Source organism: Ovis aries, chromosome 4, assembly GCF_016772045.2.
Source record: "Ovis aries strain OAR_USU_Benz2616 breed Rambouillet chromosome 4, ARS-UI_Ramb_v3.0, whole genome shotgun sequence".
In the NCBI taxonomy this organism is placed as follows: Eukaryota; Metazoa; Chordata; class Mammalia; order Artiodactyla; family Bovidae; genus Ovis; species Ovis aries.
In genome coordinates, this window is record NC_056057.1 from 66,465,142 (window position 1) to 66,492,761 (window position 27,620).

At 38.8% G+C, this 27,620-nt stretch overlaps 2 protein-coding genes across 3 annotated transcripts in view; one reads left to right on the forward strand and one right to left on the reverse strand.

Moving 5' to 3' along the window:
* The window catches only part of ITPRID1 (ITPR interacting domain containing 1), a 134,699-nt gene extending 109,101 nt beyond the window's left edge, over positions 1-25,598 (reverse strand). Inside the window, exons 1-2 of one of the 2 annotated variants that reach the window (XM_004008240.6) lie at positions 25,477-25,598; positions 4,541-4,586 (exon numbers count right to left, since the gene is read on the reverse strand). The gene's annotated coding sequence lies outside the window, so the exon portion shown is untranslated. Of the gene's footprint in view, positions 1-4,540; positions 4,813-25,476 lie in introns of those variants that run through there. The other variant, XM_027968636.3, reaches the window with a different exon arrangement.
* On the forward strand, positions 22,797-23,477 carry LOC132659717 (uncharacterized; the record flags this gene model as incomplete). Its single annotated transcript, XM_060414918.1, has 1 exon — positions 22,797-23,477. A coding segment is annotated over exon 1 (681 nt), but the record flags the coding sequence as incomplete, so codon positions are not given.
* Positions 25,599-27,620: the final 2,022 nt, after the last annotated feature.

A 27,620-nucleotide genomic window follows, 5' to 3' on the forward strand; every position in this document is an offset into this window, starting at 1 on the left:
TAAAAGTGAGAAGAATAAAACATTGTTCCTATTACTCATAAGTTTGGAAGACCACTCAAAAACTCAAACAACAAACCCAAGCCAGGAATGCCCTTCTGCTCTTCCTCCCTATCCAAGTATTAAAGTCCCACAAACACTTGTAAAGATTTCAAATGATTCAGTGAAGTAGAGGCAGAGCCTGGGGAATAGAGTGTTCTGTCAACACTCTGTTGGGAGGAACAAGCAGTCTGTGGATGACTTGTTCTGTGGGTGGTTTCCTCCCACCATGAAATATGCGAAGGGTGTTCACTCCTGCCATTTAGGAGCAAGCTGGATTTAAAGACAAGGCAGTTGTGCCCAAGTTGGAACCCAAAGTCAGTTCTCTTGGACTTGGAGTTTTCCTCTTTTGTTGGGGAAAATAATAAAAAGATTATTATTTCCAGAATGATATACACAGCTTCCCAGAAACCTGAAAAGACTTTGAGGCTGGTAAAGTTGGATCAAATCATTCACCTCCAGCTAGCTCTGTCTGTGCCAATCCCTTTTCAACTTCAAAGAGGTCTTCATTTCTCAGTGATTCCCTCTTTTTTCATCACTTCTATTCTTGTCTTCTCAACATTTGCTTTGCCTCATCCTAGGGAGGGAGAATGAGAGCAGGTAGGGCACCTATGCTCTGCCTTGGGGCTTCCATTACAACACCATTGCAATCTAGGTTCCTTCACGTGCATTATATTCTGGTTGCACAGAATTACTTGCTGTTCTCAAAGGTGCCCTTGTCTCTGGTCCCACTGGGTGCACATCCTTCTACATTTCTGCCCCTTCTCTTTAATGGGTACCATCTCATTGAGTTCGAGCAGAACTTATTGTGCAGAATTTTTCTCATATCGCTCTCCACTCCCAACCCAGCCTGCTTCTGAAACTCACACCAACCTGTGTAACTCCTTACTGTAGCACTCTTCATACTTCTTTTAAGCAGTTTATTTACATTGCTGCCTTTCCCACTCAGATAAATGGACTTCTGGGAAAAAAAGACCATGACTTACTCATTTTTGTATCCATGATATTTAGTCTAGAGCATGGATAATAGATAATGAGCAATAACCACTTACTGAATGAATTAATACTTCTGACCCTGGACTCTGTCTTTGCTCAAAATCATGGGAATTGTGACTTACTCATCTTTGTAGTCTCCATCATTTCAGGTGAGGTGCTATACACTAGCAGTTGCTCATACAGGCACATGATATAAATGAACTGTAAGTTAAATTCAATAATGACATCTACTAATTCAATTTAATATTTTGCTATCTACTGTGTACAAAGAAATTTTGAGGAACTTATACTATAAGAAATATAGTATTTATTAACTAAATATCATGAAGCAGAAAATGCACTTTAAAAGAAGTACAATACAGCTGTTCACAAAAATTAAAAGAGGAAAATGTTCATTTAGGGGCATAAGAAAAGGCTTTTTTGAAGCGAAAATATTACTTCTGGCTCTTGAAGCTGGGATAATGGGTAGGCAAGCATTGCAGACAAGTGGTTTAAAATACATGTAAACAATAATAACATAAATTTTACCAAAGGGCAATTACCTTGTGCCTTTGCAACAATTAAACAGATGTTCTTCAGTGTTAACTTACTGAAATTTTGTGTTGTCTTATCCCATGCTATGATGATTAAGTTTATGTGTTGTCTTCACTGGGACACAAGATGCCCAAATATTCAGCTAATTATTATTTCTAGGTGTGTCTGTGAAGGTGTTTCCAAAAGAGACTATTAGCAATGGACTCAGTAGATACAGAAATGCAGATTGTTCTCCACACTGTGGATGAGTATCAGTCAATCTGTGGAGGGCCTGAATAGAAAAGGCAAAGAAAAAATTCTTTCTCTCTGCCCGATTGATTGAGTTGGGACATGAGTCTACTCCTGCTCGGGAGCTGGGATTGACACCATTGGCACTCTTGTATCACAAGCTTCTGACTCTGGTTGGAATCTCACCACCGGTTTTCCTGGCTCTCCAACTGGCAGACAATAGATTATGGCACTTCTTAGGTTCCATTATTGTGTGAGCCAATTCCTTATAACAAATGTCTTGGTAGATAGATGGATAGATGCAGACACAGATATTTCTGTCTCTACAGGTATCTATGTCTGTATCTGTGTATCTGTCTATCTCTCTGTCTCTCTTCCATTTCATTTCTCTGGAGATCTCTGACCAACGCAGATGTTTATTTCTCTGAAGAGTAGTTTTAGTTGGGCTCTATCACACTTTCCTTCCATCTACCTTGTTTTTATATGTATACAATTTTATCTATTTTTGGCTGTGATGTGTCTTCAATGCTGCGTGGGCTTTCTCTAGTTGTGGTGAGTGGAGGCTACTCTCTAGTGGCTGTGCACAGACTTATTGTGGTGGCTTTTCTTATGGAGTATGGGCTCTTGGGCATGTGGGCTTCAGCAGTTGCAGTGCATGAGCTCTGTAGTTGCGGGCTATTGACACAGGCTCAATAGTTGTGGCACATGGGCTTAGTTGCTCCACGGTATGTGGGATCTTCCTGGACCAGGGATTAAACCCATGTCTCCTGCCTTGGCGGGCGGATACTTCACCATGAGCCATCAGGGAAGCACTGCCTTTCTTAATACCTTTGCAAAATGACAAGTCCCACAGTTTGCTTTAAGATCCTCAGGTACATACATCTCAAATTTAAAAATACATTGTTATACAATAAAAGTTGCATCCTATTGCATATTTCATATTTCATTAGAAAAGTATCATGATGGTAAAGATCTTAATTACATAAGTGAAGACATCAAGATTTAAGCCAGCTCCTGTGTCTAAATTCCCTTTCCTTCCAGACTATTTACTGAGGCAAATTCTAGCAGTATTCTTTACTCTTCTGATATCATAGAGATCATCATCATTCTTCCTTTCCCACCGTGATCATAACCATAGAATCTCAGGGAATGGAGCAAAGGGAGCAGATCCTATTCATTATAAATGGACTTAAGAAATGATCGTGATATTACAACTTTGTATCCATTGACTATGTTTGGAAGACAAAATCTTCCTGGATAAAATGTGCACATGCAGAAATAAGTTATGTATTCATTGTTAAAAAGATTCTGCATTAATGCAGGAAGCCTTTGTATTATTTTCTACAATTGTATGTCAATATACAATTGTTTCTAAATTAAATATTAATGAAAAAGCAATGAACAAAAGAAAAATACAGTCCTAAACAAGTCATCAAAATAAATCTCAATAGCATTAAGGATTTAATGTGAAAACTGAAATAATAAGAGTCCTAGAATAAACTATTGGTGAACATTTTCCTAATCTTAAGGTGGTAAAAGTCTAGAGAGAAATGAAACCAAAGGCAATGAAGAGAAATCATGATGGGTTTGACCAGATAAAAATCTAAAGTTTACTCTATCAAACATAGCAGACATGTCAAAATGTTTACCAAATGCAAAAATACTTGCAGTATATGTGACATTAAGAGTTTTCATAACATTAGCATATGGCATGCAATTAGAAATCAAAAGATATATACACGGAAGTAGAAGCAGTATAATAATCAGGCAGTTCAGAAACAGAAACTCTATGAGTGACTAAAAATATAAAGGTAATAAATCTTACTAATATTCAAGAAAAATAAAAACTAAAAGGAGAATGAGTTACCATATTAGATTCTCAGATAGAATTCATTATAGTGAGAATACCTGCCTCATTATGATTGTTTTTGACTGTTCCTTGTTCCTATTAAGGTTTGAATCCCATAGTAAATCATTTCCTAATATAGTATACATAGCAAGAAAATGATAATTAGGTGATCTTTCAATGAAATTTTAGAGCAAAAGGTTTGTAGTAAGAAAAATGAATACTCTTTTCTTGTCCTTATAAGTCTTCAGTTTTCATCCCTAAATCAAATAGTCTGGCTTAGCAACTAAATATACAAGGTGTTTTGTCACATTTAAATTTCAGATTAAAAATAAATAATGTTTAGCCTAAGAATGGATCCTGCATTATTTAGGACATATTCATACCAAAACAAATTGCTATTTATTTAAAATTGAAGCATAACAGGGTGTCTGGCAAGCCTATCCCTGAATCAACTTTCTCTACTCTTGCAAAAGAAGTTTTCACTTCTATAGCAGTTTCCACCCATACCAAAAAAAGGTTGCATGGCCCGAGCACATTAGGCTCAGTTTTCATATTCACTGAATTCACTGATTAGATAAAAGCCAAAGGGTTTTGGCTTTATCCTAATGTATTAAATTTCCTTCACCATAGTAAGGAAGAAAAGAATCAGTAAAAATGACAAAAGATCCAAGATGCAGACAACAGATACAAAAGGAAGGAAATATAATTTCTGTATCTCATCTTATGAACATGCTTGAAACAATATTCATGATACAGGAGAATAAGGTAACCATTTTGAGCCTAGAGCATTCCCATCCCCTGTGTTTTAGACCTTTGTGTGTTAATGGCAGCCACCCAGGAAGTCCCTGGGATGCAGAAATCATCCAGGCCAGAAACCATGCCAATTAGATTGCTTACCTTATTGCTAATAGTCTTTCTTCCCAGGAATTACCCAGTCACACAGCTGCAGGTAAAAAAAAAAAAAAAAAAAAGTTTCAGAACATGCCACAGCTGCCCTTTAATTCCTACTGAGAGAAAATGAGAACAGAGAACTAATATCCCCTCCCCCACAGGCTGGAAACAAATAAATTATGAAAGTTACTATACCAGAAGAAAGGAGTCTCAGCAGAGAAGTGGCCCTTGGAGTTAACTTGCTGTAGTCATTCTCAAAAAGTGTTTGGAGAGGTTTTGGATGCTTTCCTGGCTCCTTGAGCATCACAGCTTCTAACACTAACTAGTCTTTGTGACCACAGGACTGTGAGCTAGGTTTCTATTTGTGCCTATTTAAAAATAGTCATAGAAAGCCAGGACAGTCTGCTTGCCAAGATCCATGATCAAGGTGGGGATAAAGATACATAGTGATTCTCTTTACTCTCCCCTCTAAGGAAAGAAAGCAGCAAGAAAGTACTAGTGAGTAAAAGAAGCTATTAGTAAGATGTCCTGGACTCAAAAGAGTGTGTGGGGAATAGATACAATGGTTCCTGCTGCGTTTTTATTTCTATGACTCCTCTTGCTGTCCCTTTAATGCCCTCTGACCTGCTGGCAGTGACATCAAGTCTGAATATAGGACTGGAAAGGACTTCACTGAGGAAGTAAAGCAAACTTGTCTTCATTTGGTTACCATGGTTATGGTACTGAGTGTTAACAACCTGATGATTTGCATTGCAAACCATCATTGGAAATGAGGACAGTGGAACTTGATATTCTGGGTGGAGAGGTTCAATTCTCAAGAACTTCTACTGGAAATTTTCAGAGCAAACAGAACATAAATATACACACATCCTCCCAAACCCATAAAGAAGAGGACCAAATTCTAAGGGCTAACAGTCCGTCTTATCCTCCATGGTATTTCAGTATCTATGAAGTACTTTAGTTGAAAGATCAGACAATTTCATTATTGAAAGGTAAATAAGCACATTACCAGCCTCATTTAAAAAAATTAAATTTCACAGTCACATTCAGCATGCATTCTTGTGAAGGACATAATGCTAAAAGCATTCCCGAAAAATTATTCTATCCTTGAGTCATGCCTGCTAGCAAATATTCTTCATTTTGAAAAGCTGCATTAGCAGAGTTTTAAGTGATGGAAAAGACCATGTGCATTTCTAATTACATTTAATTTCAAACAAACAGGAGCCCCAATATGGTAAGGAAAGTGCTGAGGTTACAGAATAAGGTGACAGGGCCTCATCGAGTCTTCCCTGTCCCTCTATGACAGCTAGTGAGGTTCCTCTGCAGAGCTCCTAGTATCAGTGAGTAGAATCTGAACACCCCTATAAACTGGTCTGAAACCTACCCTAGGAGAAATCCTTGTCTCTTCAGGTTCTCTCACCACTCTACCACCAGCATCTGAGATATTTACTCTCAGAAGCTCAGGAGTCTCTAGAGACCTGAGATAATACCACAGCCTCCTTTTTCTCCTGTGGGCATCCACAACCCGTTTAACCCTAAGAAGACCAGAAACATAGTCTTTGACAAAGGCTAACTTGCAAGGCATACTGTAACTGAACTATCATATCCAGAACTACACTTGGAAAATGAAGTCCATATTTTAAGTTCTCATTTTAATATAAGTGATTTTTAAATAAAAAGAATTCATTTGAATCAGTTCTGATGAGATGGATGAAACTGGAGCCAATTATACAGAGTGAAGTAAGCCAGAAAGAAAAACACCAATACAGTATACTAACACATATATATGGAATTTAGGAAGATGGCAATGACGACCCTGTATGCAAGACAGGGAAGGAAACACAGATGTGTATAACGGACCTTTGGACTCAGAGGGAGAGGGAGAGGGTGGGATGATTTGGGAGAATGACATTCTAACATGTATACTATCATGTAAGAATTGAATCGCCAGTCTATGTCTGACGCAGGATGCAGCATGCTTGGGGCTGGTGCATGGGGATGACCCAGAGAGATGTTATGGGGAGGGAGGTGGGAGGGGGGTTCATGTTTGGGAATGCATGTAAGAATTAAAGATATTAAAATTTAAAAAATAAAAAAATAAAAAATAAAAAAAATAAAAAAAGTAGACATGTAATTGCATCCACAAAGAAATAGTCAATTACTCATATTTTAGTTAGCCATTAGTTATATATGGATTGTTTATGTAGATAACTTATTGGGAGGTTGAAGTACAAAATGCGTTGAAATCTGCATTAGAAATTAGGAGGCTAGGACTGGATCTTAACCAAGCTGCTACTAAAATGGTCCTGGGAAAATCAGTTCCTTTTCAGAGGCACAGTTAATTCAGAAAAATTATGTGTGCATCACTGAATTTTTTAAAGCATCTTTTGCATGAATTTTGGAGCCCAAGAAAATGAAGTCTGTCACTGTTTCCAATATTTCCCCAGCTATTTGTCATGAAGTGATGGGACCGGATGCCATGATCTTAGTTTTTTGAATGTTGAGTTTTAAGCCAGCTTTTTCACTCTCCTCTTTCACTTTCATCAAGGGGCTCTTTAGTTACCCTTCTCTTTCTGCCATAAGGGTGGTGTCATCTGCATATCGGAGGTTATTGATATTTAAATAAGATATCATCAGTTCAGTTCACTCGCTCAGTCATGTCTGACTCTTTGTGACCCCACGATCGCAGCACGTCAGACCTCCCTGTAGACACATCACCAACTCCCGGAGTTCATTCAAACTCATGTCCATCGAGTCGGTGATGCCATCCAGCCATTTCATCCTCTGTCATCCCCTTCTCCTCCTGCCCCCAATCCCTCCCAGCATCAGAGTCTTTTCCAATGAGTCAACTCTTCGCATGAGGTGACCAAAGTATTGGAGTTTCAGCGTTAACATCAGTTCTTCCAATGAACACCCAGGACTGATCTCCTTTAGAATGGACTGGTTGGATCTCCTTGCAGTCCAAGGGACTCTCAACAGTCTTCTCCAACACCACAGTTCAAAAGCATTGATTCTTCAGCACTCAGCTTTCTTCACAGTCCAACTCTCCCATCCATACATGACCACTGGAAAAAGCATAGCCTTGACTAGACGGACCTTTGTTGGCAAAGTAATGTTTCTGCTTTTGAATATACTATCTAGTTTGCTCATAACTTTCCTTCTAAGGAGTAAGCGTCTTTTAATTTCATGGCTACAAACACAATCTGCAGTGATTTTGGAACTCCCCAAAATAAAGTCTGACACTGTTTCCACTGTTTCCTCACCTATTTCCTATGAAGTGATGGAACCAGATGCCATGATCTTCATTTTCTAAATGTTGAGCTTTAAGCCAACTTTTTCGCTCTCCTCTTTCACTTTCATCAAGAGGCTTTTTAGTTCCTCTTCACTTTCTGCCATAAGGGTGGTGTCATCTGCATATCTGAGGTTCTTGATATTTCTCCCGGCAATCTTGATTCCAGCTTGTGCTTCTTCAGGCCCAGCGTTTCTCATGATGTACTCTGCATAGAAGTTAAATAAGCAGAGTGACAATATACAGACTTGACGCACTCCTTTTCCTAGTTGGAACCAGTCTGTTGTTCCATGTCCAGTTCTAACTGTTGCTTCCTGACCTGCATATAGGTTTCTCAAGAGGCAGGTCAGGTGGTCTGTATGCCCATCTCTTTCAGAATTTTCCACAGTTTATTGTGATCCATACAGTCAAAGGCTTTGGCATAGTCAATAAAGCAGAAATAGATGTTTCTCTGGAACTCTCTTGCCTTTTCAATAATCCAGCAAATGTTGGCAATTTGATCTCTGGTTCCTCTGCCTTTTCTAAAACCAGCTTGAACATCTGGGAGTTCATGGTTCATATATTGCTGAAGCCTGGCTTGGAGAATTTTGAGCATTACTTTACTAGCGTGTGAGATGAGTGTAATTGTGCGGTAGTTTGAGCATTCTTTGGCATTGCCTTTCTTTGGGATTGGAATGAAAACTGACTTTTTCCAGTCCTGTGACCACTGCTGGGTTTTCTAAATTTGCTGGAATATTGAGTGCAGCACTTTGACAGCATCATCTTTCAGGATTTGAAATAGCTCTACTGGAATTCCATCACCTCCACTAGCTTTGTTTGTAGTGATGCTTTCTAAGGTCCTTTTGACTTCACATTCCAGGATATCTGGCTCTAGGTGAGTGATCACACCATCATGATTATCTGGGTCATGAAGCTCTTTTTTGTACAGTTCTTCTGTGTATTCTTGCCACCTCTTCTTAATATCTTCTGCTTCTGTTAGGTCCATACCAGTTCTGTCCTTTTTTGAGCCCACATTTTCCCATGGGATCTCTAATTTTCTTGAAAAGATCTCTAGTCTTTCCCATTCTGTTGTTTTCCTCTATTTCTTTGCAATTTGGAAGTGGTCAACAGGAGATGGCAAGAGTGAACGTCAACATTCTAGGAATCAGCAAACTAAGATGGACTGGAATGGGTGAATTTAACTCAGATGACCATTATATATACTACTGTGGGCAGGAATCCCTTAGAAGAAATGGAATAGCCATCATGGTCAACAAAAGAGTCTGAAATGCAGTATTTGGATGCAATCTCAAAAACGACAGAATGATCTCTGTTCGTTTCCAAGGCAAACCATCCAATATTATGGTAATCCAAGCCTATGCCTCAACAAGGAATGCTGAAGAAGCTGAAATTGAACAGTTCTATGAAGACCTACAAGACCTTTTAGAACTCACACCCCCAAAAGATGTCCTTTTCATTATAGGGGACTGGAATGCAAAACTAGGAAGTCAAAAAACACCTGGAGTAACAGGCAAATTTGGTCTTGGAGTACGGAATGAAGCAGGGCAAAGGCTAATAGAGTTTTGCCAAGAGAATGTACTGGTCATAGCAAACACCCTCTTCCAACAACACAAGAGAAGATATCATAGACTATATCAAAATATGTGAAACAGTGGGAAATTGATAGCCAGTACACTGCTACTCTAAGAACAGTTTTCCAAATAAACACTTTCCTTCCAGTTCTGTTTCCCAGCATGCGAATAATATCTTCCTTAGTAAAAAGAAATAGTTAAAGCTGAATCAGCTCACTGTCTAAGGAAGTAGGCAATAAAGTAAATCAAAATGACAATTGAGTTACTAAGTTTAGAGGGGTAAAAGCATAGGGTTTTATAGGATCTCATAGTTAGAACCCTCAGCTCATCATTGAGGGTTTGGAAAAAACCATCCTGGAAAATATAGAGTCTAAGCTTGATTCTAGGGGAGAATACAAGTCAGTATTCACAAGAAGTGAAGCAAAAGGGGGTGTTCCAATTAGTAGGGAGATGAGGGTAGGAGAAAAAATGAGATTGACAAAGTTAATGTCATGAATTTTCTGTATTTTCAATAAATATATCATTCTCATAGCTTTGATCTCTTTGGAAATCCTGTAACACAATGGCAGGGACAGGGGAAGTGAGACCCAGAAAACTACGTCATTTGACAGTATCACAAAATGATTTTTTGATATATTAGACATTAGAATGAAGGTGTCAGGAATTTCTTACCTAAATTCTTCTACCATTGAGATGTCATCCTAGGAAAATAGGCTAAAAGAAGAGATACAGGTTTAATGTCTCTCCAATTAAATGAATTCATTTATAGTCCCATTTGTCTGGAGTAGTCCTCTTAAGGGTGTCAGTAAATAAATGCAAGCCCCTATACTCTGCACGGTAAGGGGAGATGGAGGGTGATCCAGGGAAAGGGAACAGCATATGCAACGGTCTGGGGGCAAGAGAGAAAATAGTATCATTGAAGAGTTGCAAGAGTCTAAGTATGGCTACTGCAGTCCATGGGGTCATAAAGAATTGGACATAACTTAGCGACTGAACGACAACAACAACTGAATAACATATAGAGTCAATGTCAAGTGATACTGATGAGAAAAGGAGTGTCCAAATCATAAAGGATTTTGCACTCTATTAAGAGGTTTGCACTTAATTCTGAGAGTAGTGGAGAAGTGACACGATCAGATTTATATTATAAAAAGTTCCTCTTGTTTTGATATGGAGAATGGAATGAATGGAAGGAACATGAATGAAGACATGAGGCTGGGGACCAGGTGAGAAATATTAATGACCACAGCCATGGCCCAGAGTTAGAGATAAAGACATGAGTTACTTTAGAACCGTGTGGGAGGGAAAAAAAAAAATCAGCAGGTCTTACTAACTGTCCTACAAAGTGAGGAAAGACAGTGGTCAAAGATTTTTCTCAGATTTCCAACTTGGTCAACTGGTCAGCTTCATTTCACATAGTGAGCAGGGATTACAGAAGGACGTTTATGTTTATAAACGGATCTAGCGTGTTTTGTTTTGCAAATGTAGAGTTTGGGGTTCCTGTGGAAACACCAAAGAAAAGTATCAGTATGCAGTTTGAACTACATGAGTCTAGTGTTCAGTAATGAAGTCTGCGTTCACGTGCGTCTTCAGTCACAAAAAAGCTTCTAATTGAAGCCAAAGTGACAGGTGAGTTCACTACAGGAAGGAGTGCAGAGTGAGAGGAGGTCCAAACCGAGAAGAGTGTCAAAATCGGAAGTGGGCTTGTAAGCGCTGGAGAACTGAAACCTTTGATCTACGTGAGAAGCCAAACTATAATCATCAGGCTGCTTGATAAGTGTAGATTAGAGTCAGTTGTATTGCTGAAATGTCTAATGGGTTTGAACTATTGAATATTAAAGGGAGACAGGACAGAGATTTGAGACTTTTGATTCAAGGGTTCTCAAACCTGAATGTGCATGGAAGTCTCTAGTGCCAGAGATTTTAGTCAGTAGGTCTGGGATGGGATGAGAAAATCTGCCCTTTTAAATTCTCCAAAGCAACTCTGATGTAGCGAGTCCGAAAGGGCAGCATTTCAGAATCATCGTTTCTGGTTAGTGCATCTTTTCTCCTGATTGGTGCTTCTTGACATTGCTCTTCTACTCACAAATACTCACCCTCTATTACTAAACATTAAAAGATATATTGATTGTTGAACTGTACATGGAGCTTGTGTTTTCTAGTATGTTTTCAGCTCTTTGGGAATGTTCCCACTTTTACTTTTTCCACTTATATCCTGTGAAAATTTCTCTTACAGAGAACACGTTAGTGATGATGGTGGTGATGGTTTTTAATGATCAGAGACACACCCTGGGAGAGGGAGATAGAGCTTCAGCCTCCCTAGAATCTCATCAGACCCACATTCTTTACTAGGACTAATTGAGTGTTTCTGATCCTCTAAAAAGGATTATGTCAGCACGAATTCAAAGGTATACCCATTCTCATTTCAGCTGAGTCCTTCCCATATAGGAATTCTGTACATAACCATGGTGACAAAAATAAGACGATGATAATGATAGCTCTCCTTTATCACTGACTTGTGCCAAATCCCACACTAAAAGTTGTACATTTTCTTACTTGGTGTAAGTTATTATTATTTATACTTCATAGATGAGTAAACTGATGTTCACAGATATTAAACAACTTGTCCCCAGTCACACAAGTCATAATGAATAGAGCCAGGAGTCAGGCAAAGTTAAACCTATCTGACTTCCAAATCCATATGATTAACAATATATTCTAAGCACTCAAAAAAAATTGCTCCTATATACTTTCCAAATGGTTAGTTCAGAAAAAGAGAGCATTTTTTTTTTCCAGAGCTGTCAGAATCTTTCTTGGTTTTCCAATTATTTTAAATAAAAAGGAAGTAGATTTAGCCCAGTTATTCTGTGTCCAGCAATTTAAGTCAGAGAACTGGTTACCATGTGTGTTGCAAGAGTTTCTCAGCAGGTCCAAGAACCCTAGCTAAACACAGATGAGAGCTAAAGGTAGGCTTTCCTTCCATTTACATTGATGCAAAGACACTCAGGCTCAATGTTTTCTGAATATTCCCAATGAGCCAGAAACGTACTAGAAAATACAAGCTCCATGTACCCTTCAACTAAATGATGATTAGGATGATTTATAGGTTAATAAGCTACAAAAATAAATGAGAGGTAATTCTTTCCTATAATCTTTAGTAGATAATATGATAAATTGAGATGCTAAATGCATATCATGAGATTAACTGACCCCAAATAGCTCCAAGTTCCAAATAACTCTCAGTTTCCAGTAGATGGACGTTAAGATGGCACTTTACTTACTGAGACCTCTAATTATGCTTATACTGTAATTTAACCCTTTGAGTTAGGTTTGTCACACCTTGCATGTGCACAAATATTGGTATTCATTCTTATCACAACAAACCCTGGTCAATCCAGTCTTTCTAGTAAAGATCCAAATCAAATGCTGTCTCCACCAGAAATGGGACTCCCCGATATTATTTTCATTTTGCTTATGCTTGTCACGGAGCACCTATCATCATGTGCCTGCTATTAGACCTCTGATTCTCGAATGGAACTGACTTTGCCCCCAAGGGGACCTTTGACAATGTCTGAAGACATCTGTAGTTGTCACAGTGGGATGAAGGATGCTACTATTGTCTCATGGGCAGAGGCCAAGGATAGCGTTGTGCATGTTGTAATACAAAGAACTGTTCAGTCCCAAACCTCAAGAGCATTGAGACTGAAAAAACTCTGTAGGACAAAGGAAAGACATAAATTGCTTAAGACTTAGAGTCACAGGTGCTTAGTTCAGCTCTGGCTCCGGTATTTACTACCTATGAGACACTGGGCAGGTCTTAATTTCTGAATCTGAATATTCTCATCAGTAAAATATAGATATGTATTTTACAGATGCTCCCCTTACAGAAATGTAGTAGGGTTCACAGCAATAATGCCTTAAAAATGGCCTATAGACTGAATACAATTGCCATTAGATGCACTGAGCTTATATTTATAATGATGATTGTAATAGTAATAACTGTGCAGGCAATTTGGATACATAGGTCTAGAGCTCAGTCATGAAATCTAGGCTGAATTTCAAATTGAACTAGAATCTCACTCATTTTAATTTCATCTCAATGAGTATTTATTGCACAGGATCTCTGGGCTGGCATTCTTCTAGGTACTATAGATATAAAAATGAGATATTCTCCTTGAATTAAGGGACTCTATTTTAGGATGGAAATAGAGTCATAAACAAAAATTATAATACCATGTAAAATAACCTAAGATAACAGAGGATAGGTGAATAAAGTTTTTTAGAAGCAGAGCAATTCAAGATATATTTTAAAAGTTTATGGGCTGCATTAGTGCTGGCAACAAAAAACTTTCTTTACTACCTCTCTTTACTGATCCCCATGGGGGAAAATATACATTCTTACGACTTAGATTACATACTCTACAGAGTAGCTAAAAGTCAATAAGGAACTGAAATTGCTTTTTAACAATGATTACGTTAAATCTGACTATATAGAAAAGTAACAAAAAGGAGGCAGTTCTCTAATCTTTAATCCTGAAATGAGACCACTAGCCAAGACTCAAAACAGTAGCATATATTGTGAACTGCTCATTGCTGTAATTGAGGTATAAAATGTTCTCAGAATGCAAATGAGTGATATTCGGGGTAAGTTATCTAGGACAGTTCAGGTAGCTGGACAGTATTCCCAGTTACTTTGTTCATAGGAAATACCTGCTCAGTAAATGTCTGATAAACTGAACAGGATTCCTTGACAGTTGTAGTGGGCACTGACTTTTCCCCTTTCGCTACCACACTTTGGGTTGGAAGTGTGTTCATGCAAAGTTGCTTCAGTCGTGTCCAACTCTAGGCGATCCTATGTATTGGGATCCGCCAGGCTTCTCTGTGGGATTGTCCAGGCAAGAATACTGGAGTATTCAAGAATACTTCTCCTCCTCCAGGGGATCTTCCCGACCCAGGAATCAAACCTGTACCTCTTATGTCTCCTGCAGTGGCAGGCGGGCTCTTTACTATTAGCACCACATGGGAAGCCCCTTGATTAGGAAACAGAATATCTAATATCCCGCGACATCTCACTGAAAACAGTGAGTGTACTCATCTTGTCTATACACTGTCGTGGGTACTTAACAATTTTGGCATTACTGAATAGTTACTATATTACTAACATGTACTTCCTAGACTGTTCTTTGTCACTTCCCTTTCATGGATCTGTTAACCCAGAAACTACTCAGTATTGCCTATGCTAATGGATCCAAGCCGTTTTAATCCAAAGGGCTCCTCAGTGGTTCAAGAAGAACCAACACAATTACAGCTACCACTTACGTCAGAAAACCTCATAGAGTTAGTAAGTAAAAAGCTCTACTATTCCACACTATGAACAGAGTGAATACGGCACACTTGGGCAGCATCTAAGATCTTTCAAGAATGAAGTCCAGGAGAATCTCTCCCATTTTTGAGAGCTTTACTTTCAGGAAACCCAATAGGTCCTCACAATGAAGATGTAAGGAAGAGACTCTCATGGCTTTAGGAGACATAGGGCAAGAGTAATGATTGTGAAATATTAATATGACCAGATCCTTCTCCATAACAAAGGGCTGTTCTCCAAGAGAAAATGTTTTGCCAGAACCTTACCCCAGTTGTGGAAGAACATTCCTCCTATTACAGACCGCTTTAGATTTCTTGTCTCATTTAAGAAAAAGCATGGTCAGTTGGGGGCAATACTTCAAGGAAATAGATTGGGAATGCTTCTTCCAGGCATGACAATAGGGCAGGAGGGAAGAAGCTATATGACTGGAGAAACATTTGTGAAAGTCTCAACCCCAACCACTGAGCTCAGCCTCAGTGTTTTAGAGGCCCACTAAAACACTGAGATCTAATCAAAAGATTGCAGAATGCATTCTCTTTCCCACATTCTACTCACACACCAGCAGAGTTCTGATATAATAGTAGTGGATTACAGCTGAAAGATCTATAATCTCTTTTTCCCTCTCTTCTCTTTCTCTCTCTTTCTGAGGAGTACTTGGGGAAAACCAAAGTTAAGATGAAGATGGGAGATAAAAACCAGGACACTAGAGGAATTTGAAAGCCTCTGGCATCCATAGCCATGGCTGACATTTAATATAAACCAATCTCTGGTCAGATTAGCATAAATTCTTATAATAAAGGCCATTTGCTTCAGTTCTTATTACCTTATTCAATATGTGTGACTTTCAACAACAAAAATTTACAAAGCAAGAGAAAATACTGTATAAAGAGGTGAAATAATTATCAGATCCAAACTCAACTATGACACAGATATTGGCATTATCAGATGAGAAATGTAACATAACTAATATTAATGTTAAAGGTTTAATGGAAAAAGTATACATCATGCAAGAAAAGATGGGTAATATAAGCAGAGAAAGGGAATCTAAGAAAAATATAAAGAAAGTCTAGAAATAACAAATGTTATAACAAAAATGAAGAATACATTTAACTTAGATTAGTTAAAAATGAGTAGTAGAAACACTATGGAAACCACACAGTATGTTTTCAAATAAGTATACAGGGCATGCTAAGAGAGAAAAGAGAATAGAGCCATAGAAGCTGACAGTAAAACCAGAACAACAACAGCAAAAATAACAGAGGGGGGAAAAAAGAAACAAATCACAAATACAATAGAAAACAATTGCAAACACAGTAGGCCTAACATGGAGACATTATTCCAATTATATCAATAACCACTTTAAATGTAATTGCTTGAAATACAGTAATTAAAAGACAGATTGTCAGAGTGGGTTCAAAAAATGGTTAAAAAAACTCCAAATTTGATGTTTATTAAAAATCCTTTTTAAATACAAACACTCAAATAGATTAAAAGTAAAGGGGATGGAGAAACATACACCACAATAATCAAAACAAAACTGGATTAGTTACATTCATTACAAACAAAGCTGACTTTAGAAAAGGAAGATTAGCAGGGATTAAATTTGGCATTACGTGATGACAAAGGTATAAATTCTCCAGTTGGTTGTTGTCGGTCGTGTGTGTTCTCAGTTGTGTCCGACTCTTTGTGACCCCCATAGACTGTAGCCCACTGGACTCCTCTGTCCATGGGATTTTCCAGGCAATAATATTGGAGTGGGTTGCCTTCCTCCAAGGGATCTTCCCGACCCAGGGATTGAACCTGCATCTCCTGCATTGCAGGTGGATGGTTTACCACTGAGCCACTGGGGAAGCCAAATTCTCCAGAAGACACAGCAATTCTAAATGTGTATGTGTAACAGAAAACAAATCTGACTCCATATTGATCTATTCCTTTAGTTCTAACCTTTGTGCTCCGTTGCCTATGCTTAGTCATACTGGCTCTGCACCTTTATTTCATCAAACAGTAAACTAATGTTGCCTATAGCAACACTTTCTCAAAGCTCTGCCTTCCAGCCTTGACATTTAAAGGCATGTATGTGCTTAGTCCAGAGAAGGCAATGGCAGCCCACTCCAGTACTCTTGCCTGGAAAATCCTGTAGACGGAGGATCCTGATAGGCTACAGTCCATGGGGTCTCTGAGGGTCGGACATGACTGAGCGACTTCACTTTCACTTTTCACTTTCATGCATTGGAGAAGGAAATGGCAACCCACTCCAGTGTTCTTGCCTGGAGAATCCCAGGGACGGGGAGCCTGGTGGGCTGCCGTCTCTGGGGTTGCACAGAGTCGGACACAACTGAAGCGACTTAGCAGCAGCAGCATGTGCTTAGTTGCTCAGTCATGTAAGAATCTTTGCGACCCTATGGACTGTAGCCTGCCAGGCTCCTCTGTCCATGGGGATTCTCCAGGCAAGAATACTGGAGTGGGTTGCTATGCCCTCCTCCAGGGAATCTTCTCAACCAGGAATCGAACCCAGGTCTACTGCATTGCATAACTCTTTTCATATACATATAAAGATGATAAGTTGCAAAACAGAAAATAACACTCATCTTTTTGAAGGTTTACAGGAATGTTATGATCAGATGTATGTCAACAACTGCAAGAACAATTATCACATCTCCTCCAGAGTCTGGCGGGCACCAAGAGGTCTGAGATAACCAGCCACACCTTTAGTATAAAAGAAGCCTGACTTCTAACCCAGGTGGGATGGTTCAATAGTCTACCACCTTCTCTGCCTGCTGCTTTCTCTAATAAAATCATTAATCCTTTGCCCCAACAACTTACCTCTTAATTTACTGGCCTGTTAAGCAGTGAGGAGTATGTTCTTGGACTGGGCAGCTTATACACTTGACATAAGCATGTAGACACACTTGAGATGAACACTAATATAACTGAAAGGAGAAACAGGCATACCCGCTATTGTAACTGGAGACTTCACCACCCCTCTTTAAGTAACTGATACACAAAACAGGTAGAGAATCAGTGAAGACACTTATACTATTAACCAACTATTAGCCAACTTGATCCTGTTGAAATGCATAAAAAATTTCATTCAACTATAGGAGAATAAACATTCTTCTCAAGCTCACAAAGAACATTCAACAAAGTTGATTGCATTCTGGGCCATAAAATGTACCTTAATAAGTTTATAAAACTAGAAATCACAAAGCTATATTTTCATGTTGCAGTAGAATCAAACTAGACATCAGTAACAGAAAAATAACTATCAAATCTCAAAATATTTGGAGATTAAATAACACTTGAGTTAAATGAGAAATCTTAAGATAAGTTTAAAAATATTTTAAACTAAATGAAAACAAAACCTATCACAATTATCAAAATTTGTAAGATGTATCAAAAGGAGTGCTTAAAAGGAAATTTATAGTATTAATGCATATTTTAGAAAATAATAAAGATCTAAAACCTATCACCTATGCAATATAAGCTTAAAGCAAGCAGAAGAAAGTACAATAATAAAAATAAGAGCAAAAAATCAATGAAACTTAAAAATAAGAAAACAATAGAAAAAAATCCATGAAACCAAAAAACTGGTTATTTGAAAAGATCAATAAAAGGGATGACTCCTTAGCTTGGCTAAGTGAAAATAAAAGGGAAAAGAAACAAACAATGTGGGAGCCAGGTTTCTCACAGTTGGAGTGGAAATTTACAAATAAACAAGGGGAAGAGGCTAGAACAATCCAGGTGGTAATGGATTAGAGTTGAGGACATCAGTATTAACTCACGATTAGCTTAACATACATACAGATGGTTACATATGGAAATATTTATAGCTATGTTTATATGGATGAGTTAGCATACATATATATATATACATATTTCCTCTCTCTGTCAGATGAGAGGGTCTAGAAACAAAACACCCAATAGTAATAAACTTGCATATGCATAGTACCCAGAACTTGGTTTCTAATATTCTTCTGTGAAAGGAACCAATGCAGCTTGAGATGGCTGGACTATAAATGATAAACTCGTAACATCTTCAAGTAAGGGAGTGCTAAATACACACACACACACACACACACACACACACAATGATGTAATATGTCAAAGAGATACAAAAGCCAGCTGGAAAAGCTCTTATTAATCAATAAAAGCACACAATAAATAAAACAATATTGAATGATAATCCCAAATCTAAAATAAATGTCCATGAATCCATACTGATACAAAAGAGTGATTACTTAAATAAATAATTCTTGGAGAGTAGACAAATCTCCCAAGCAGAACTCCAAATAATTTATTTAGCTACTGCACCATCTAAATTTTACTACTTGGATATGGGGTTAACATAGTGACTTTCTTCCAAATAATAAAGTATAGTAAGGTGAGAGGGAGTAACTTTACAGAAAAGAAACCTGAAAAGCAATTCATGAACCAGGTGATCAAGTCATGTCATCAAAAGGACATTAGTATTCGTGTCATGTTGATATTTGGAGAAGGCAATGGCACCCCATTCCAGTACTCTTGCCTGAAGAGGAGCCTGTTGGGCTGCAGTCCATGGGGTCACTAAGAGTCAGACACAACTGAGCGACTTCACTTTCAATTTTCACTTTTATACATTGGAGAAGGAAATGGCAACCCATTCCAGTGTTCTTGCCTGGAGAATCCCAGGGACGGGGGAGCCTGGTGGGCTGCTGTCTATGGGGTCACACAGAGTCGGACATGACTGAAGAAACTTAGCAGTGGCAGCAGCATGTTGATATTAACTGCTTGCACCCTTGATGCGATGTGATGAGAATGCTACTTTAACTCTGTGACCTTCCTCCCTCACACCCATAACTCCAGCCTGGTTATAAGAAAAACACGAGACAAATTTCAATGGAGTTGACATTCTACAAAATATTTGATAATATTCTTCAAAAATGTCAACGTTGTCAAAAACAAGAAAGTCAGAAATCCTAACAGTTAAGAGGAGACACAGAAGATATGAAAACTAAATGTAATGTGGTATCTTGGATTGGATAATGGCACAGAGAAAGAATATCAGGTAAAACTAAGGAAACAAAGGTAGGGACTGTAATTAATAATGATGAATTTATATTGATTTATTAATTGTAATAAATTACTTTATTAATGTAAGATATTAATAATAGAGCAAAGAGGATATGATGAATTCTTAGTACTATCTTTGCATTTTTCTGTGTATCTTAAATTATTTAAAAATTTATAAAAATTATTTATTTGGCAGTTGGACAAGATGGTACTCAGTATATTTATTTTAACCCTCATATTCAGTGATTTTGAAATAAGTGACAAATAGCAGAAGGATGCATATATATCCATTAAAATTATACGTATATGGAGAGAGACAAACCAGAAATACGTACATATTGCATAGTTGTGTGGATATATCTATGTAGCTCTAACATTACTATATATTTTAGGATGTATAAGACAATGCTAAGAGTAGTTATCTCTGCTAGCGGGGAGCTGCTGTATAACATAGGAAGCCCAGCTTGGTACTCTGTGACAACACAGAGAGGTGGAATGGCAGGGAAAGGGAGACTCAAGAGGAAGGGGACATATATATAATTATGACTGATTCGTGTTGAGGTACAGCAGAGACCTCTATAGCATTTTAAAGCAATTATTCTCCAATTTAAAAAAAAGTAGTTCTCTCTGGATGATATGATTATGGACAATTTTTACTTTCTTCATTTTATTGATAGTATTTTAAAAAGAACCGACCAAGGACCAATTGTTTTTGTAAAATAAAAACAAGACAATAAAAGCTTTTATTTTAAAAATCAATGAATATCCATGATGAATGATGCCTATCTGGTCTATGTGCCCTTCCTTCAACCTAGCCAGTTCTTGATGCTTATTTCTATCATTGTATTTATAAAATATTATGTATTTATTTTATTTGTCTGTCTTCCTTCCTAGATTATACAATTCTTAAGGACAAAAAGATTTGTCACTTCTGTATTGCTACTGTCTAGTACAAAGCCTGGTATATTGTTCATTTAGGGGCATAGGCAGAGGGCAATGCAAAGGGAAATCTTGGGCAAGTAACTGAAGTAACTGATTCAGTTTTCTTATATGCAAAATGAGGAATCTGGGCTATTTCCATCTCTGGGGTTCCTTCCAGATCTAAGATGCAACATCCTCTACCCATCTCAATGAATTAGGCATAATTTCACAAAATAAGAACTCCAGGGAAATTACGTTACTTGCCCAACACTTCTTTTGCATCTTCTGGAAGATGATGGAAGATTGAGATTCAAGAAATGTCTGCTCAGTGGGAATTGGTTCAGAAAGCCTTTTCACTGTAGGTTTTAAATAATTTATTATTTGTAGTTAAATTTGTCCTTGAAAATTGACAAAGGTTTGAACAAATTAGAGTGGTTAAACTATGGAAGGATTAAATATGAGGATAATTATTTCATTAAGGCCATACTGAAATTATTCTTTAAAAAATTTCTGTAATATGCAGAAAATACTCTATGTGATGAAGCAAGGATATTGCTATATGTCTGTCATTCTGATTAAATTGTTGCTTCCTTGGACCTGAGATTAAGGAAGAATGATGAAAAAGGACAAGTCACTTGCACATCTTGAAGTCAAACCCTAAGACCCTTTCAACATCAGTGGTTCTGCCATCTCTTACTCAGCATCATTCTCGAGTTTTCCCACTGACACAGATCCTGTGAAACATCAAGTCCATCTAGAAGAGCCTATTACCTTTTGTTTTAGTTTTGTTTTGTTTTAGTTTCGAGCTGCAACAAATTACTACAAGTTCAGTAGCTTAAGACAGTGCAAATTATAATATCGTAAAATTCTAGAGGTCAGAAATCCAAAACGGGCCTTGCTGGGCTAAATTAAAGGGTTAACAAGTCTGTGTTCCTTTCTGAGGACTCTTGAGAAGAATCCATTTCCTGCCGTTTCCATTTTGTAGAGGTTACCCACATTCCTCCAGTCCTGGCTCCTTCCTCCGGCTTCAGCACAGCATCTTCCAATCTCTCCCTGATACTGACATTCTATTCATGTCATTACCTCTCCTATCCTGACTCTGACACTCCGCCCTTTCTCGGATAAGGGAGTTTACATGTTGGGGCCACCCAGATAATCCCAGATAATCTCCCCACCTCAAGATCCCTAATTTATTCATATCTACAAAGTCTCTTGATCTGTAAGATAACACATTGACAACTTTGGGATGAGGACCATTTTTCTGTCTGCCATGTATATGCTTTTCTCTCATTATCCAGCAGAGTGGACACCTCTATCCAACAATCGGAAAGAGGAGCAAACAGAAGGCATATGTACATGTGTATGTGTGTGTGTGTATATATTTATGTATATATATATAAAGTAATTGTATGTATATGCTGATATATAAATATATATACAATTTGGCCTTGGAATGCGGAATGAAGCAGGGCAAAGACTAATAGAGTTTTGTCAAGAGAATGCACTGGTCATAGCAAAGACCCTCTTCCAACAACACAAGAGAAGACTCTACACATGGACGGTCAACACCGAAATCAGATTGATTATATTCTTTGCAGCCAAAGATGGGGAAGCTCTATACAGTTAACAAAATCAGGACCAGGAGCTGACTATGGCTTGGATCATGAACTCCTTATTACCAAATTCAGACTGAAATTGAAGAAAGTAGGGAAAACCACTAGACCATTCAGGTATGACCTAAATCAAATCTCTTATGATTATACAGTGGAAGTGAGAAATAGATTTAAGGGCCTAGATCTGATAGATAGAGTGCCTGATGAACTATGGATGGAGGTTCATGACATTGTACAGGAGACAGGGATCAAGACCATCCTCATGGAAAAAAAATGCAAAAAAGCAAAATGGCTGTCTGGGGAGGCCTTACAAATAGCTGTGAAAAGAAGAGAAGCAAAAAGCAAAGGAGAAAAGGAAAGGTATAAGCATCTGAATGCAGAGTTCCAAACAATAGGAAGGAGAAATAAGAAAGCCTTCCTCAGTGATCAATGCAAAGAAATAGAGGAAAACAACAGAATGGGAAAGACTAGAGATCTCTTCAAGAAAATTAGAGATACCAAGGGAACATTTCATGCAAAGATGGGCTCGATAAAGGACAGAAATGGTATGGACCTAACAGAAGCAGAAGATATTAAGAAGAGGTGGCAAGAATACACAGAAGAACTGTACAAAAAAGATCTTCATGACCCAGATAATCATGATGGTGTGATCACTCATCTAGAGCCAGACATCCTGGAATGTGAAGTCAAGTGGGCCTTAGAAAGCATCACTACAAACAAAGCTAGTGGAGGTGATGGAATTCCAGTAGAGCTATTTCAAATCCTGAAAGATGATGCTGTGAAAGTGCTGCACTCAATATGCCAGCAAATTTGGAAAACTCAGCAGTGGCCTCAGGACTGGAAAAGGTCAGTTTTTATTCCAATCCCAAAAAAAGGCAATGCCAAAGAATGCTCAAACTACCACACAATTGCACTCATCTCACATGCTAGTAAAGTAATGCTCAAAATTCTCCAAGCCAGGCTTCAGCAATACATGAACCGTGAACTCCCAGATGTTCAAGCTGGTTTTAGAAAAGGCAGAGGAACCAGAGATCAAATTGCCAACATCTGCTGGATCATGGAAAAAGCAAGAGAGTTCCAGAAAAACACCTATTTCTGCTTTATTGACCATGCCAAAGCCTTTGACTGTGTGGATCACAATCAACTGTGGAAAATTCTGAAAGAGATGGGAATACCAGACCACCTGACCTGCCTCTTGAGAAACCTGTATGTAGGTCAGGAAGCAACAGTTAGAACTGGACACGGAACAACAGACTGGTTTCAAATAGGAAAAGGAGTACATCAAGGCTGTATATTGTCACCCTGCTTATTTAACTTATATGCAGAGTACATCATGAGAAATGCTGGACTGGAAGAAGCACAAGCTGGAATCAAGATTGCTGGGAGAAATATCAAGAACCTCAGATATGCAGATGACACCACCTTTATGGCAGAAGGTGAAGAGGAACTAAAAAGCCTCTTGATGAAAGTGAAAGAGGAGAGTGAAAAAGTTGGCTTAAAGCTCAACATTCAGAAAACAAAGATCATGGCATCCGGTCCCATCACTTCATGGGAAATAGATGGGGAAACAGTGGAAACAGTGTCAGACTTTATTTTTGGGGGCTCCAAAATCACTGTAGATGGTGACTACAGCCATGAAATTAAAAGACGTTTACTCCTTGGAAGAAAAGTTATGAGCAACCTAGATAGCATATTCAAAAGCAGAGACATTGCTTTGCTGACTAAGGTCCTTCTAGTCAAGGCTATGGTTCTTCCAGTGGTCATGTATGGATGTGAGAGTTGGACTGTGAAGAAGGCTGAGTGCCGAAGAATTGACACTTTTGAACTGTGGTGTTGGAGAAGACTCTTGTGAGTCCCTTGGACTGCAAGGAGATCCAACCAGTCCATTCTGAAAGAGATCAGCCCTGGGATTTCTTTGGAAGAAATGATGCTAAAGCTGAAACTCCAGTACTTTGGCCACCTGATGTGAAGAGTTGACTCATTGGAAAAGACTCTGATGCTGGGAGGGATTGGGGGCAGGAGGAGAAGGGGACAACATAGGATGAGATGGCTGGATGGCATCACTGACTCAATGGACATGAGTCTGAGTGAACTCTCGGAGTTGGTGATGGACAGGGAGGCCTGGCGTGCTGCCATTCATGGGGTTGCAGAGTCGGACACGACTGAGTGACTGAACTGAACTGACATGTAAATATGTTCTATTGTCTTATTAAAATAATTTCATTAATATTTAGTATGTCTCATTAATTAGCAACTTAAAGTTGAGGTACTAAAATATCATTCTGATTATAGCATTCTGAATATCCTTCTGAATGACATCCTTATACAAAAATATCACCATCTGGAAATCAGAAATGGAGCATCGTACTTATAAGCAGTTCTTACCTCCTGGAGTTTCTCTCTCTTTCTCTCACTCTCTCTCCCCAACCACCCTGGCCCCCCCGCCCCGCCCCCCCACACCTTTCCTTTTCTGGAATTAGCTAGTGCTCATGACCACATTTTTTTTTGGTCACTTCTCAGCTGCAACTCCAGATTCTCATTTTTATTTGCTTCCATCCATGGCTTGGTAAAGAATCCGCCTGCAATGCAGGAGACCCCGGTTTGATTCCTGGGTTGGGACGATCCACTGGAGAAGGGATAGGCTACCCACTCCAGTATTCTTGGGCTTAGCTGGTGGCTCAGCTGGTAAGGAATCTGCCTGCAATGTGGGAGTCCTGGGTTTGATCCCTGGGTTGGGAAGATTCCCTGGGGAAAGGAAAGGCTACCCACTCCAATATTCTGGCCTGGAGAATTCCATGGACTGTACATACATACAAAGTCAGACACGACTGAGCAACTTTCACTTTCACTTTTTTCATAGAGAATTAATTCTCCTTTTTCTGTCTGTTCCTCAGTGAACTATTCAACCTCCTCACCAACAATGACATTTAAATTCATTCTATTTGTTTCTAACAACTGCAGTCCCCTCAATTTCACCTTCATTCAACTCAAGCCTGTTAGCTTAGTTTCAGTCAAAAGATTCTTACAAATAGGAAGAGAGAGAAAGCAAGCTGATTCCTGTGTCTCTCATCTCAGAGACCAGGGAGAGCATTCAGGTTGCTATGGCACAAAGAAAATATTCTGATAAACAGTCTTACCTCTTCCAGTTGGAGTAGAGCTGAGGGAACAAGAAAAGTTTATCCCCTAAAGAAACCGATTGTCACAGTCCTGTCCACCAGCCCCATTTACCAGTAACAAAAGCTTGACTGCGGAACTGTCTGAAAGTTGAATAGGTGGATAGTTCCTGCAGGAAAGTCAGTAGCATTTGCCTAATCTTGCATAACATTTTCATAATCCATGCCCATTTGTCCTAAGGGCAGGTGGGGCGGGGGGGACTTGTTTTCCTGATCTTTTATATCAGGAAGAATTTGAAACAGGGAACTTAGACAGTGAAACTCCTTCAGACAAATGAACCAGACTAGAGGAGACTTCCTGCATTCCTTGGCCACACAAGATTTTTGGAGACCTACTTTTGTGCCAGACCATGGGCTGGGAAAAGGAAATGTGAAGATAAATCTCTCTTCCCTCTCCAATGGAGCTTGCTACCTTTGGAGGGCCACAGCCAGTGGTTCCCATGGAGGAATACTGAGGGCAGAGAGGTAGAGGGGATGTACCATCTAACGGGGACTTGAGAGGCTTCATTTCACCGAGGACATAACGCCTGCCATGAGTTTTGAAGCATGATTAGGAGCTTTCCTGATGAATAAAGATTGAGCTAGGCTTGGAGAATGCATAAACAAAGGCACAAAATTATTGAATTGGGTGATACATTTGGGGAACTGCAAGTTGTCTGTATGGCTGAAATGCAGAGTGTGGGGTAGCGAAGGGGCAAGATAAGGCTGAAGAAAAATGAATTTTCACCTGGTGGGCTGACTTACGACTTAGAAAACAGTTGTGAATCTGGCTACTTATAACGATTCTACACTTTAGTGTCTGAACTCAGCTTATCATTTGTAATTGTGAGAGGGGAACATTGAAGGGAAGAGTTCAACATATATTTAGTTACTCTGTATTCTCAGAAAATGAGTGGTTTGGTTGGGTAAATGACTTAGCTTGAATTAGAGCACTGAAATACCAACTTTCAAATAATTAAAATTATTAAAGTTTGTTAAATATTAAAGCTGTCATTAGCACATGGGAATATTCCTCTGACACTTTGGAAGGATCTTCAAGGCTTTAGAAAGGATTGGGACTATGATCAGCATGAGTACAGCTCTGTGTAATGTACAAGGTGATTACCCACAGGATCTGCTGGGGAAGAGGTGTTTAGTTCTCCTAGCCTAAAAATCACTTGCACTTACGTATTTTTATACTTGTGTGTCCTGAGAAACCTCCTGACAGATTGAATTTGGATCAGCATAATAAATGAAGCATTGTACTAATAATGTTAACACAAACAAACAATCAGGATAAACCGCATTTCCCCACGTGATCTAACAAACATATGGTCTTGTGGTTGAAACTTGGCAAGTTAATTGTCATAAGAACCCTGAAAGAAAGGTGGAATGAATTGGTAATTTTATCCCTAGGTCAGACCTCAGTCCTTGATAGTTCCCTGTTCCCACAGACTGGCAAACCCTTGAACTAGCAAGCACACTCTACTGTCAACATTTCTTCCTTGGTGAACTCACATTAATGATTATAATATGCTCCATTAGTGTTAGCCTTACAGATTCATTAAGTGTTTTCACATACATTATTTTCACTTTGTTTCTGTAGACTTGCCCTTACCCAGGGAGGGAAAGTTATTGTTTTTTATTGCTTTTTTTTTTTTTTTCTCCTTCTACGTTTAGTCCCTTGGACTGCAAGGAGATCCAACCAGTCCATCCTAAAGGAAATCAGTCCTTAATATTCATTGGAAGGACTGATGCTGAAGCTGAAATGCCATACTTTGGCAATCTGATGCAAAGAACTGACTCATTGAAAAAGACCCTGATGCTGGGAAAGATTGAAGGCGGGAGGAGAAGGGGATGACAGAGAATGAGATGGTTGGATGGTATCACCAACTCAATGGACATGAGTTTGAGTAAACTCTGGGAGTTGGTGATGGACAGGGAGGCCTGGCGTGCTGCAGTCCATGGGATCGCAAAGAGTTGGACACAACTGAGCAACTGAACTGAACTGACTGACTGACGTTTAATATATAAGAAGCTAACACTCAGAAAAGTGACTTGCTTTGTCTAACGTCACATGACCTGAACCACAATGCTGGCTTCTGTCTCTAAGTCTGAGTACCCTTTTG